The sequence below is a fragment of the Pleuronectes platessa genome, chromosome 10, assembly GCF_947347685.1.
Source record: "Pleuronectes platessa chromosome 10, fPlePla1.1, whole genome shotgun sequence".
Classification (NCBI taxonomy): domain Eukaryota; kingdom Metazoa; phylum Chordata; class Actinopteri; order Pleuronectiformes; family Pleuronectidae; genus Pleuronectes; species Pleuronectes platessa.
In genome coordinates, this window is record NC_070635.1 from 16723512 (window position 1) to 16738389 (window position 14878).

The window sequence follows — 14878 nt, forward strand, 5'->3', positions numbered from 1 at the left end:
TGGAGAGCTGAGAGCCTGTGAAGGTGGGACAAAGCAGGATTCATAATCCTCGTCGTCACCGTCCGACACCAGACAATCCCCGCCGTCGAACTCATCCTCCTCCTCATAATCCAACATGAGGGGTGGCTCTGTTAGCGGGTCAAGCAAATCCAGCGTGGAGCCCCAGTGCCGAATCTCTGATTCGGGAGCGTCCTCCTCGTCCACACCGGGTTGGGGTTCCTCGGTATTGGCACTGGAAAGGATCGGGTCCCTCTCAGAGACGCTAGCTTGGCGTGCTAGTCGTCGGCGGAGACTCTTCGCTGTGAAGCGGGCGCAGTCGGCGCACGAGCTCGCGTTGCTGACAGCGGCGCGGGCATGTTCCAGCCCGAGACACGCGGAGCAGTCCTGGTGAGTGTCCATGCTCGATATTTTATTTCCACAGGTGCACAGGCGATGTGCATCGCCTGGTTGCGAGGTGGAAGGAAGCTTTGCAGCTTGATCCATTTAGCTTGGTGTGCTAAAGGGGAGCGAATTATCTGGGATGATAGTCGCTGTTAGCTAGCTCCGGTGGCAGGCAGTGTGGTGACCGCAGGCTCCCGGTGCCGTTTAGCTATTCAAATAGAAGCAACTACCTATGGTGAAGGCAGTCGGATCGGCGTTTATTCCACTAGCGTCCGGCGATGGAGGTGTTAGCTCCGGTCTGTGGACAGCAGCTAGTTAGCATCAACGTCGATTAGAAAAAATGCTTGTTCGTGAAGCGAGAAGAGGTGTTTGAATGACGTGTGACGCCGCGTCCACCGTATTTAAGGTGCGGCACCTTGACGCGGACGTCACGACTGCCAGCCTATCAGGGCTGGCAAATTGGAATAAGTGCTTCTGTGAATACGCGCGTGGGGCGTATCCCATAGTGAGACATCGAAACGAATGCTAAGAAAGAGAACTAAATTGTTCAATTTTTTTTTGGTATAGCAATTTTTATTTCTTGTCATATCCCACATGGGCAAACAAAACCACCACATTTTTACAATATATGACAATAGAACAGTCGTCCTCCAACCAGAAAGTGCTAACTTATCTGGAAGCGCTTTGGCGTTTAGTTTGTCAGATGACTTGTTTTAACCGCGTTTCAACCAATTTCTTTGTCTTTTCTGGGCAGGTTTTGTCCAACACTGGCAGCTCTTCTTCATCCCTCTTCATGTTCTTAAGGGAATGCACCTGGGTTGATTTGGAGTTGGCAGCTTCTAAATGGTTCTGCCTCTGACAGTCCGTCAGCTCTTTTTGAAGGTCATCTTTTTCTCTTTTTTGCGGGGTTGCAGTAGGATGTCGGGGCGTCCCTCTTCTTCTTCTTGGGGACTGTGGTGGACCCGTTTTCCCACTTGGGCCCTTTTATCTGGGATTGGAGTTGACTGGTCTGTGAAGTGGATACATTTTTTTTAACTCTTGATCTCAAAGCAGCGGTTTGACATTTGACAAAAATGCACATTGTAAAATGCTCTTGGCGGCAGCTCTACAGTTAATGAGAGTTTTATCATTCTTCCCATTGAAATCTGGGCAAAAATAGAGAATATTTACCAAAATGCTCAATTTTTCTTCTACCATATAAAATGCTCAAGACGGGGAGATATTTCAACACCCACCCTTTGCCCGGCTTTCAGTTTTGCGTTCATTTCTTCTTTTTTCCGACTGCTGATGAAGTTTTGCAGGAAGGAATAGGACTGCTTCTCCCCTCCCATCCCAGCAGGGCTGCCCTCCATGGCTGGGCTGCTTGAGGAGTCCTCCTTCGGGGACTTTTGCAGGACCGTGTGGTCTGCATTTGCTCCATCGCCATAGCTCTGTTCCTCGCAGATGTCCATCAGACCCTCAGACGATTTCGTACTGGAAGACAAATTAAGTTGCTGGGCCAAACACCTTAGTCTCCTTTCATCAAATTTTTTTGTTTTACCTTTATCTGTCAGCACAGATTTAAACAGACCGTTTAAGCACACACTCACTAGAGGCTGTTTTTGAACCGTCCCTGAAGGTGGCTCATCGACAGGAATGGATGCTGGAGAATTAGTCTTGGGTCAATTCTTTTGAACCGATTCGTCATAAGCATCTGTGCCAGTAGATCGTTAAAGCTCTCCAGGTCACAGTTCTCAGCTTTGGCGTCTTCTCCCGAGGACTGATTAATCTGCTTTAACAGGATGAGAAAAAAGCATTGTTTGTTGCATGTGTTTGGATTATGAAGCCAAATGTTTTTCAAAAGGTATGTTGTGCCATTACAAATTCATCCAGGCTGTTGATCACAAACGAGAATTGAAACTATTGACTGAAATGAAGAATAGTTTCATTGAGATCGTTTTGGCAGTGGATGACAAGGGAAAAGAACCACAGACTGAAGGAAAGACATCATAATAGTGAGCTATAGACACAGCTAAGTGCTGCTAACTAATTTCTTACCATAAATCTGCTTTCCATCAAGTGTATTGGCCAGAACCAGTATGGAGTGAGGTATCTCTCATGCAGATCCTTCCTTAACCTAATTAGCCTCATCTGTGGAGAAAACACAATGTCGGGAGAATTAGTTTAGTTCAAGTTTGCAAACTCATCACTGTTGATCAGGTACATCAGGTGCCCTTATATTACTGAGACATATGGATGAAGTGTCTCTAGTTTGTCTCATTAAAAAAACAGTAGAAAGTAGTGATCTTCTACTGAAAACTCTCTCCCTATTCTAATCAAGTGTGTAACGATTAAAAATGATTAAATATATATCTATATATGTATATGTATATTGATATATATCAACATCACAGCAGAAATGGGCCTGTTTGTTGTATTTGCAGTGCAGTGAGGTGATACTGACCAAGCTGTCCTCATCCTGGGCAGGGAACAGTGGCATGCCCATAAGCAATTCTGCAGCAATGCAGCCTAGCGACCAAACGTCAATGGCCTCGTCGAAAGGTGCACATTGCAGAATCTCAGGAGATCTTAGAAGAAGACGAGAAACACAAATATAGTACTTCAGGTCTTTTTTTATTGTAATTGTTTAGTTTAGCAAACACAGCTGTCCCAGGTATACAGCTGTACTGTCAGTTACATACCTGTAATACAAGGTCTGGAGGGTGTGTCCTATCTTTTCCTCAGGATTGTTGCAGGCTAAGCCAAAGTCAATGACTTGAACCTTCAGTGGCTGCCTGATATGATCCACCATCATAATGTTTTCAGGCTTTAAATCTGAATGGACGACCCCTGCGCTTTTCAGAAAGTCCAATGATGTAGCCAGCTGAAATCCCGAATAACATGATAAAAATCAGGAAGTACTGAGTTCATTTCATCAACAACATATATTCATTGATGGCAGCCAAAAACAAAACAACTGAGTATTAGTCAGATATTCCAAAGTCGTACAGTCGACTATAGGATCAGGTTAATAAGATAGTTTGGAGATAGACCAACATACATAGCACTAGTGATTGAACACACTAAATGTGATGATTGGAAGAACTGAAGGTGTCCATGTGTCCTCCACAAGTCACCATCTCTAGACTTTAAGGACATTATTTAACTTATCTTTGTAATTATCATTATTTAAATAAAATACTGTAACAGACACATTTTTGTTCAGCCTTCACCCTACAAAGCAGTCAGTGGAAGAACTTCAGTTTAAAAAACAAACCTGCTGCAGATTGGGGCGGATTTCCTTCAGCTGAAGGCGTTTACCCGGATTGATCTTCATGAATTTCAGCAGATCCATGTCTAGGAGCTCAAACACTAGACAATAATGGCTCTTGTAGGTGAATGAGCTGTTCAATCTGACAACGTTGAACCATTCTGAGTGTAGGTCCTCCAAGGCTCTTAAGATTTCCTCCTCTTCCTTCGCAAACTCAATGTCTGTCTTCCTTTTAAACATTTTTATTGCCACCGTGTCATTGGTTCTCACATCCCTGCATTGGATGACCAGTCCGTTGGTTCCACAGCCCAGGAATTTCTGTGCCTCGTATGTTGTAGTTGGGGAATTGATCAGTTCCCCTTCAATGATTTCAAACTCATTTTCAGGCATACTGATTTCTAGCATCTGTCAGAAGAATAGGAAAGACGGGATTTAGACAAAAAGCCACATATGCCCTCACACAGCCAGTTCCCAGGGATGTAGCAGAAAGGTTTACAGAAGTTTCATCAAGCTCAGTCATTTAATCTTGAAAATCCACCAATGCTAAAACTACTGCTTCAAACAAAGATACATTACAGACCAATAAATATTGCTTATTTCAATCACTAATACTACTCCTATGAAAATATTTATTGTACGCAATAAAAAGAAGACCACACTATATACTAAATAAGATATATATATATGAAGATAAAACTACTAATGGCACATACAAATATCTTTTCCCAACCTTTTATCCCAAGCTCAGATTGTAACAACATACTTTCTAATAATTAATAACATACTTAATCTGCTTAATTCAACAAGTGTCAGGTGGAAAATAATCTACTTACCAAAGGGTTGATCCAAGGAAGCTGTTTGAGTAAGAAGTCAAAATCTTTAAAAACAGTGTTAAATGTCTGAAATTATGCAAGATTTTGACCAAGTGCTCCTCACAATAGGTTAATGTGACTGAAATGATTTGTGTGTGTCTATATCACTAAACATCTTAATGAACCCCCGGCTTTGATGCCAAATTAGATCATAGCCATATTTGCCTACATTCTGTCTGTTATTGCCTTTAATATGCCTATGTAGATATTTGTGAAGCATGATTTAAACAATAGGTGGCGGTAATTCACCTTGACGTTGGTTGCCACCCGCCAATAAAACAAAGTAGAAACAGAGGCTTGTGACGTCATAGATATAGGAGCGACGTTACCATCGGCTTTATGTTAAACCAGAACGCACAATACACGGCTCCACTTAAACTCAGTCTGTGTTAAGGCTCTAATCAAACAGATTTTCAGGCAGTCTGGAAACTCTGCTAAACAATGTATTTTATCTCTTCATACAGCGACACTACACTTCAGACATACACAGATACACTTAGTTACCAATTTATTAGGTACAGCTCAGTACTGCAGTTTAATATAGCAGGTGCGCAATCCCAGGTACCCACATATATGCTGATTCAAGATCTCGAAATAATGGCCCATAACTTTTTCAGGCATTTAACCCGATTAAAACATTAACTGTGGAAGTTATGGTTTTTGATTGCTAGGATAACGACGGATTAATCCACTAACCCAAAATTATTTCAAAAAAGAAACTGGAAAATAATTGATAGATTAAGGGACTACTTGAACAAAAATTCAATTTATTAATTGCTTTGAAAACAATTGCTTTACTAGCTTGTTTAATGAAAAACACAAACACACCAATATCTGGTAATGTAAATTTTTCCCTGGCTGAAGAAGCTTATTGAAGAAACCTGAACATTGATTTTTATATTATGTAAGAAGCAGATATTCTCTGGTCCCCCTCTTTCCATACACACCAGTGACAGTGTGTTAGCTAACCACATGCGATGCAGCATGAGTGGATGAAAAAATATACGAGGGGAGTTTTGCAACGCGGGGCACGCCGAGCGGAGACGTGCGATTGGACGAGCGACGGCCCCGCCTTCACGGGACATCCTCGTTGTTAAAACATTATTAAATAGACAAAAGCATCCAGGGGAGTGGTCACTGCACTTCCCTAAAGTCTGAAGACACGTGACTACCGAGCTTTAATATTTATTAAAAGACACTTCTACGGAAGCGTATTGCATCCAGTTGAGAAACAAAATTCTCTGTTTAACGAGTAAGCCCCCCCCCCCCCCCCCCCCTCACCCCCACCACCAAAATGAATCCACTGTTTTTTTCTGAATTGACGAGATAATTTTTCTTAATTAAAAAAAATCCGCCCAGGTTTCTGAATCAACTAGAGGATTAAGTCTTAAAGACAGAAATACTATTGTTTTTCTAAAAATCTAAAATTATAAAAATATGATATAAAGTATATCAAACAATCAATCAAATTTTATTTGTATAGCCCATATTCACAAATTACAATTCATCTCATAGGGCTTTAACAGGGTGTGACATCCTCTGTCGTTAACCCTCAGCAAGAGTAAGGAAAAACTACTAAAAACCCTTTTAACAGGGTAAAAATATGTAGAAACCTCAGAGAGAGCCACATGTGGGGGATCCCTCTCCCAGGACGGACAGAAGTGCAATAGATGCCACGTGCAGGAGAACATCATCAATAATCAAAGTCTCTAGCAGCATTTGATGAGGGTAGACATCCCGAAGGACAACCCCAACATGACATGCCAAGCAGTCCCGCTGCAAGCACAGTCCATGCTCAGCAACCATCTAGACCACGATCCACCATCCAGACCAGACGCCACTCCAGTCCTCAGTCACCGTCCACCGCCGCCCACCAGGACCCATCACAAGCCGACCACCGCGGTCCTGGTCCACCGCCCGTGCCCAATGCCAACGCGACACAGGGTCCGCCACCAGCACCACGATCAGCCCACATGACTCAGAATCCGCCACACTGGATCCAACAACGCGACCCCCGGTGCGCGATCCACAAACCGCAATCCATGGTGCGGCCACAGAGGCCCTGGATCTGCGGGTGATAAAGCAAAGGGATTCCGGGGAAGGGGGATAGGGATGGAGAAGAGGAAGGAGAAGCTGGAAAGAGAAGCTCCTTGTGTCATGTGTCATAAAATAGAACAAGTAACGTTCTGGCGCACTAATTAGCTCTAACTATAAGCTTTATCAAAAAGGAAGGTTTTGAGCCTACTTTTAAACGAAAAGATGGTGACTGCCTCCCGAACTGAAAGTGGTAGATTATTCCACAGCTGAGGGGCTTGATGGCTAAAAGCTCTGGCTCCTACTCTACTTTTAGAGAATTTAGGGACGACAAGTAGGCTTGAATTCTGGGAGCGGAGTGCTCTAGCGGGTTTATAAGGTACTAACAGCTCTTTAAGGTAAAAAGGCGCTATATTATTAAGGGCCTTGAAGGTGAGGAGGAGAATTTTAAATTCTATTCTAGATTTAACTGGAAGCAAGTGTAGCGATGCTAATATTGGAGAAATGTGCTCTCTTTATATCAATTTATAAATATCGTTTATAGGAGTATGTAGGTTTACTTCTCATTCAGGACAGTATTAGCAGCATCAGGACAGTATTTGCTCTGCAATAAAAACTAAATTATTCAATTTTTTTTAGGTATAGCAATTTTTATTTCTTGTCATATCCCACATGGGCAAACAAAACCACCACATTTTTACAATATATGACAATAGAACAGTCGTCCTACAACCAGAAAGTGCTAACTTATCTGGAAGCGCTTTGGCGTTTAGTTTGTCAGATGACTTGTTTTAACCGCGTTTCAACCAATTTCTTTGTCTTTTCTGGGCAGGTTTTGTCCAACACTGGCAGCTCTTCTTCATCCCTCTTCCTGTTCTTAAGGGAATGCACCTGGGTTGATTTGGAGGTGGCACCTTCTAAATGGTTCTGCCTCTGACAGTCCGTCAGCTCTTTTTGAAGGTCATCTTTTTCTCTTTTTTGCAGGGTTGCAGTAGGATGTCGGGTCGTCCCTCTTCTTCTTCTTGGGGACTGTGGTGGACCCGTTTTCCCACTTGGGCCCTTTTATCTGGGATTGGAGTTGACTGGTCTGTGAAGTGGATACATTTTTTTTAACTCTTGATCTCAAAGCAGCGGTTTGACATTTGACAAAAATGCACATTGTAAAATGCTCTTGGCGGCAGCTCTACAGTTAATGAGAGTTTTATCATTCTTCCCATTGAAATCTGGGCAAAAATAGAGAATATTTACCAAAATGCTCAATTTTTCTTCTACCATATAAAATGCTCAAGACGAGGAGATATTTCAAACACCCACCCTTTGCCCGGCTTTCAGTTTTGCGTTCATTTCTTCTTTTTTCCGACTGCTGATGAAGTTCTGCAAGAAGGAATAGGAATGCTTCTCCCCTCCCATCCCAGCAGGGCTGCCCTCCATGGCTGGGCTGCTTGAGGAGTCCTCCTTCGGGGACTTTTGCAGGACCGTGTGGTCTACATCTGCTCCATCGCCATAGCTCTGTTCCTCGCAGATGTCCATCAGACCCTCAGACGATTTCGTACTGGAAGACAAATTAAGTTGCTGGGCCAAACACCTTAGTCTCCTTTCATCAAATTTTTTTGTTTTACCTTTATCTGTCAGCACAGATTTAAACAGACCGTTTAAGCACACACTCACTAGAGGCTGTTTTTGAACCGTCCCTGAAGGTGGCTCATCGACAGGAATGGATGCTGGAGAATTAGTCTTGGGTCAATTCTTTCGAACCGATTCGTCATAAGCATCTGTGCCAGTAGATCGTTAAAGCTCTCCAGGTCACAGTTCTCAGCTTTGGCGTCTTCTCCCGAGGACTGATTAATCTGCTTTAACAGGATGAGAAAAAAGCATTGTTTGTTACATGTGTTTGGATTATGAAGCCAAATGTTTTTCAAAAGGTATGTTGTGCCATTATAAATTCATCCAGGCTGTTGATCACAAACGAGAATTGAAACTATTGACTGAAATGAAGAATAGTTTCATTGAGATCGTTTTGGCAGTGGATGACAAGGGAAAAGAACCACAGACTGAAGGAAAGACATTATAATAGTGAGCTATAGACACAGCTAAGTGCTGCTAACTAATTTCTTACCATAAATCTGCTTTCCATCAAGTGTATTGGCCAGAACCAGTATGGAGTGAGGTATCTCTCATGCAGATCCTTCCTTAACCTAATTAGCCTCATCTGTGGAGAAAACACAATGTCGGGAGAATTAGTTTAGTTCAAGTTTGCAAACTCATCACTGTTGATCAGGTACATCAGGTGCCCTTATATTACTGAGACATATTGATGAAGTGTCTCTAGTTTGTCTCATTAAAATAACAGTAGAAAGTAGTGATCTTCTAATGAAAACTCTCTCCCTATTCTAATCAAGTGTGTAACGATTAAAAATGATTAAATATATATCTATATATATATGTATATAGATATATATCAACATCACGGCAGAAATGGGCCTGTTTGTTGTATTTGCAGTGCAGTGAGGTGATACTGACCAAGCTGTCCTCATCCTGGGCAGGGAACAGTGGCATGCCCATAAGCAATTCTGCAGCAATGCAGCCTAGCGACCAAACGTCGATGGCCTCGTCGAAAGGTGCACATTGCAGAATCTCAGGAGATCTTAGAAGAAGACGAGAAACACAAATATAGTACTTCAGGTCTTTTTTTATTGTAATTGTTTAGTTTAGCAAACACAGCTGTCCCAGGTATACAGCTGTACTGTCAGTTACATACCTGTAATACAAGGTCTGGAGGGTGTGTCCTATCTTTTCCTCAGGATTGTTGCAGGCTAAGCCAAAGTCAATGACTTGCACCTTCAGTGGCTGCCTGATATGATCCACCATCATAATGTTTTCAGGCTTTAAATCTGAATGGACGACCCCTGCGCTTTTCAGAAAGTCCAATGATGTAGCCAGCTGAAATCCCGAATAACATGATAACAATCATGAAGTACTGAGTTCATTTCATCAACAACATATATTCATTGATGGCAGCCAAAAACAAAACAACTGAGTATTAGTCAGAAACAGACACATTTTCGTTCAGCCTTCACCCTACAAAGCAGTCAGTGGAAGAACTTCAGTTTAAAAAACAAACCTGCTGCAGAATGGGGCGGATTTCCTTCAGCTGAAGGCGATTACCCGGATTGATCTTCATGAATTTCAGCAGATCCATGTCTAGGAGCTCAAACACTAGACAATAATGGCTCTTGTAGGTGAATGAGCTGTTCAATCTGACAACATTGAACCATTCTGAGTGTAGGTCCTCCAAGGCTCTTAAGATTTCCTCCTCTTCCTTCGCAAACTCAATGTCTGTCTTCCTTTTAAACATTTTTATTGCCACCGTGTCATTGGTTCTCACATCCCTGCATTGGATGACCAGTCCGTTGGTTCCACAGCCAAGGCATTTCTGTGCCTCGTATGTTGTAGTTGGGGAATTGATCAGTTCCCCTTCAATGATTTCAAACTCATTTTCAGGCATACTGATTTCTCACGTCTGTCAGGAGAATAGGAAAGACGGGATTTAGACACAAAGCCACATATGCCCTCACACAGCCAGTTCCCAGGGATGTAGCAGAAAGGTTTACAGAAGTTTCATCAAGCTCAGTCATTTATCTTGAAAATCCACCAATGCTAAAACTACTGCTTCAAACAAAGATACATTACAGACCAATAAATATTGCTTATTTCAATCACTAATACTACTCCTATGAAAATATTTATTGTACGCAATAAAAAGAAGACCACACTATATACTAAATAAGATATATATATATGAAGATAAAACTACTAATGGCACATACAAATATCTTTTCCCAACCTTTTATCCCAAGCTCAAATTGTACATACTTTCTAATAATTAATAACATACTTAATCTGCTTAATTCAACAAGTGTCAGGTGGAAAATAATCTACTTACCAAAGGGTTGATCCAAGGAAGCTGTTTGAGTAAGAAGTCAAAATCTTTAAAAACAGTGTTAAATGTCTGAAATTATGCAAGATTTTGACCAAGTGCTCCTCACAATAGGTTGATGTGACTGAAATGATTTGTGTGTGTCTATATCACTAAACATCTTAATGAACCCCCGGCTTTGATGCCAAATTAGATCTTAGCCATATTTGCCAACATTCTGTCTGTTATTGCCTTTAATATGCCTATGTAGATATTTGTGAAGCATGATTTAAACAGTAGGTGGCAGTAATTCACCTTGACGTTGGTTGCCACCCGCCAATAATACAAAGTACAAACAGAGGCTTGTGACGTCATAGATATAGGAGCGACGTTACCATCGTCTTTATGTTAAACCAGAACGCACAATACACGGCTCCACTTAAACTCAGTCTGTATTAAGACTCTAATCTAACAGATTTTCAGGCAGTCTGGAAACTCTGCTAAACAATGTATTTTATCTCTTCATACAGCGACACTACACTTCAGACATACACCCACCTAACAGTATTTTATTACTTTATATATATATATTGTTCTATTTTTTTGGGGCTTTTCTGTTTTATTTTATTTGCTTGTGTGGTTCTCTTTCTAAATATTGTTTAGCATGGTAAGAGGCATCCTGAGTAATACAGTGCCTTGCATAAGTATTCACCCCCTTTGGACTTTTCTACATTTTGTCATGGTATAACCACAGATTAAAATGTATTTCATCGTGAGTTTATGTAATGGACCAACACAAAATAGTGCATCATTTGGAAGTGGGGGGAAATATTACATGGATTTCACAATTATTTACAAATAAAAATCTGAAAAGTGTATATGTATTCACCCCCTTTACTGTGAACCCCCTAACAAAGATCTGGTGCGACCAATTGCATTCACAAGTCACATTTGCAAGTCACATAATTAGTAAATCGGGTCCACCTGTCTGCAATTTAATCTCAGTATAAATACACCTGTTCTGTGACGGACTCAGAGTTTGTTGGAGATCATTACTGAACAAACAGCATCATGAAGACCAAGGAGCTCACCAAACAGGTCAGGGATAAAGTTGTGGAGAAATATGAAGCAGGGTTAGGTTATAAAAAAATATCCAGAGCTTTGAACATCTCTCTGAGCACCATAAAATCCATCATAAGAAAATGGAAAGAATATGGCACAACCGCAAACCTACCAAGAGGAGGCCGTCCACCCAAACTGAAGAGTCGGACAAGGAGAAAATTAATCAGAGAAGCAACCAGGAGGCCCATGGTTACTCTGGAGGAGTTGCAGAGATCCACAGCTGAGGTGGGAGAATCTGTCCACAGGACAACTATTAGTCGTCTACTCCACAAATCTGGCCTTTATGGAAGAGTGGCAAGAAGAAAGCCATTGTTGAAAGGGATCCATAAAAAATCCCGTTTGGAGTTTGCCAGAAGCCATGTGGGAGACACAGCAAACATGTGGAAGAAGGTGCTCTGGTCAGATGAGACCAAAATTGAACTTTTTGGCCTCAATGCAAAACGCTATGTGTGGCGAAAACCCAACACTGCCCATCACCCTGAGCACACCATCCCAACAGTGAAACATGGTGGTGGTAGCATCATGCTGTGGGGATGCTTCTCTTCAGCAGGTACAGGGAAACTGGTCAGAATAGAGGGAAAGATGGATGGAGCCAAATACAGGGAAATCCTTGAAGAAAATCTGATGCAGTCTGCAAAAGACTTGAGACTGGGGCGGAGGTTCATCTTCCAGCAGGACAATGACCCTAAACATACAGCCAGAGCTACAAAGGAATGGTTTGGATTAAAGAATGTTAATGTCTTAAAATGGCCCAGTCAAAGCCCAGACCTCATTCCAATAGTGAATCTATGGCAAGACTTGAAGATTGTGGTTCACAGACGGTCTCCATCCAATCTGACTGAGCTTCATCTTTTTTGCCAAGAAGAATGGACAAACCTTTCCATCTCTAGATGTGCAAAGCTGGTAGAGACATACCCCAAAAGACTTGCAGCTGTAATTGCAGCGAAAGGGGGTTCTACCAAGTATTGACACAGGGGGGTGAATACTTATGCACCCAACAGATGTCAACTTTTTTGTTCTCATTATTGTTTGTGTCACAATAAAATTAATTTTGCACCTCCAAAGTACTATGCATGTTTTGTTGATCAAACGGGAAAAAGTTTATTTAAGTCTATTTGAATTCCAGTTAGTAACAGTATATAATGGGAAAAAGTCCAAGGGGGGTGAATACTTATGCAAGGTACTGTATATATCGGCACATCACAAGTCTTGAGGTCTTTACTTAACATTGCAGAATCAGAATCTGGGCTTATTGCCGAGTAAGTTTACATATACAAAGAATTTGCTATGATGTGTTAGTGCAAGTGCAAGCATGAATATATAATATAATAAAAAATGCTAGAAACGAGGTAAAAAAAAATAAATAAAAGATATGTGCAATATGAGTGGTGTATGTTATTACGTATAAGTACAAACCAGGTTTATCTAAACTGTATGTTTGGAAAATGTTGAGACCGTCATTAGAGCCTGAGCACTGACGGGCACTGACAGACAGTGAGGCCCTATTGAAATTGTAAGGATTATTATTATTATTTTGTCAGGCAAACGAATTGGCTGAAGTAGTTTCCAACCTTGGCTTCCAACCTTTGCTTCTGACACATTTACATTTATTTTAGTCTCAATTTGAATCAATCCACATTGTTGCAAATACTACTACGTCATAACAACAGACTACTTAAACTAAAAAAGAATTGTATGTTGCTGAAACATAGTGTGGATAAAAACTGCTGAAGTATAGCACATGTAGCTTCCTGTATTCTGCCAATTCATTTCAGGACAATGCTGTTCTTGTATTTCTTTGAGAAATTGAAATGAACAAGGCATTTTAACCAGGTGCTTCATCTAGTGGGTTTCTGAATGGGTAGAGTGCACAAATGCAAAGTAGGAATATGTAGAGAGACCTGCAGCTCCATGTATCTTTGTGCAACCAGCTGAAAGATTGGCTCCATCTTTGATTACCTAGCACGCTCTCTGGATTAGATCTGTTGTTATTGATATTTTCATCAATATTCTGTCCGACTAATGATGTGTGTTCCAGCTTGTAGGGCTGTTAATGTGAGGGTATTACCATCCACTTTTCTGAATATTGTACCTACAGTACTATTAGTGGACTATAACAGGTGTATTCATGTAGCATTAGAGTGGGAGCTGTGGGCTTAAAGAGTTGGTCTATATTATTGGATGACTAGATGAAAATGTCCTACAAGGGCCATGAGAGCTGTATGTCTTTTGCGTGGGTGTGTACACACACACGCACACACACACACACACACACAATCGAGTGGGTGTAACACTCTGAGTCGAGTTGGTTTTATGAAATGACTCATAACAGCTGGATTTGTCATGACATCATAGATATTATGTTCATATAGTATGATTTACATGTAATTGCATGGAGTTATAAATTGCATAATGAAACTAGTATTAAGCAAAAAGGGTAAAATATAACTGTTTCATTTATTTCAATCCAGTGAAATCAAATGCATATGACTTGTACCATTTATGATTTGCTATAGCAAGGGTGAATTTATGACACTTTTTTTAATTACTGAATGATGACCCACATGAAATTTACTTCTAAATGCGAAGTGCCAGTACTTGACATTTATCTTTTTTATGTATGTTTCACAGTTAAAATATTGAGAGATTTCCTTTTAAAAGGAAGGTTAATACTTATTACTCTTCAAATGTATAATTAATCATTTTCATTCTCATATGCAGGACTAATGTATATTTCGTTTTGTTTGCATACAATTTTGGGCCTGGTCTCAGTTTCATGAATGATTATGTGCTTCCATCTAGTGGATAAAATCTCACAGTACAACCAGAGGCGCTATACTTGAGAATAAACAATAATGGAAAGCTCCACCCTCTCCACCACACAGGATGCTCCGACACACACGTGAACACGCACTTTAGTTCTCATGGATTATTCAAAGCAAGGTCCAATACATTTCACTCACTCCTTAAGAACAGCTGGAGAGTAATTATAGTCCATTCAGAATACTAGAACCCTTTCACTTGTGAAGGAGGTACTGCCTCCTTTGAGCAGCCATTGCCAGTATGGACTTGAATGAGAATAATAACTAATATGCTTTATTGCACAATAAAGACAGATTCCACGTTTATCTTTTAAACAAACATTCTGCATTTATGGTGCATAATTATCGGCTGATTTCCATCCTCAACACAGAACAAATATTGCATTGACAAACTAGTGTGGAATAGAAGGATTGAGAAAATTCAGAAAGCTACAGAACAACATCAGGCAAATGCTGCAATTCTGTTATAGATATATGTGCC

The 14878-nt window shown here is 40.9% G+C and overlaps 1 protein-coding gene across 1 annotated transcript; it reads right to left on the minus strand.

The window, feature by feature from the left end:
* Positions 1–1264: 1264 nt before the first annotated feature.
* Positions 1265–10042, minus strand: LOC128449866 (ribosomal protein S6 kinase alpha-3-like). Its single transcript, XM_053433207.1, has 11 exons — positions 9659–10042; positions 9296–9477; positions 9058–9181; positions 8206–8384; positions 7852–8089; positions 3638–4036; positions 3063–3244; positions 2825–2948; positions 1971–2149; positions 1617–1854; positions 1265–1390 (listed from the first exon to the last, which is right to left on the minus strand). The coding sequence occupies exons 1-11, from the start codon at positions 10040–10042 to the stop codon at positions 1265–1267; spliced, it is 2355 nt and encodes a 784-aa protein (XP_053289182.1).
* Positions 10043–14878: the final 4836 nt, after the last annotated feature.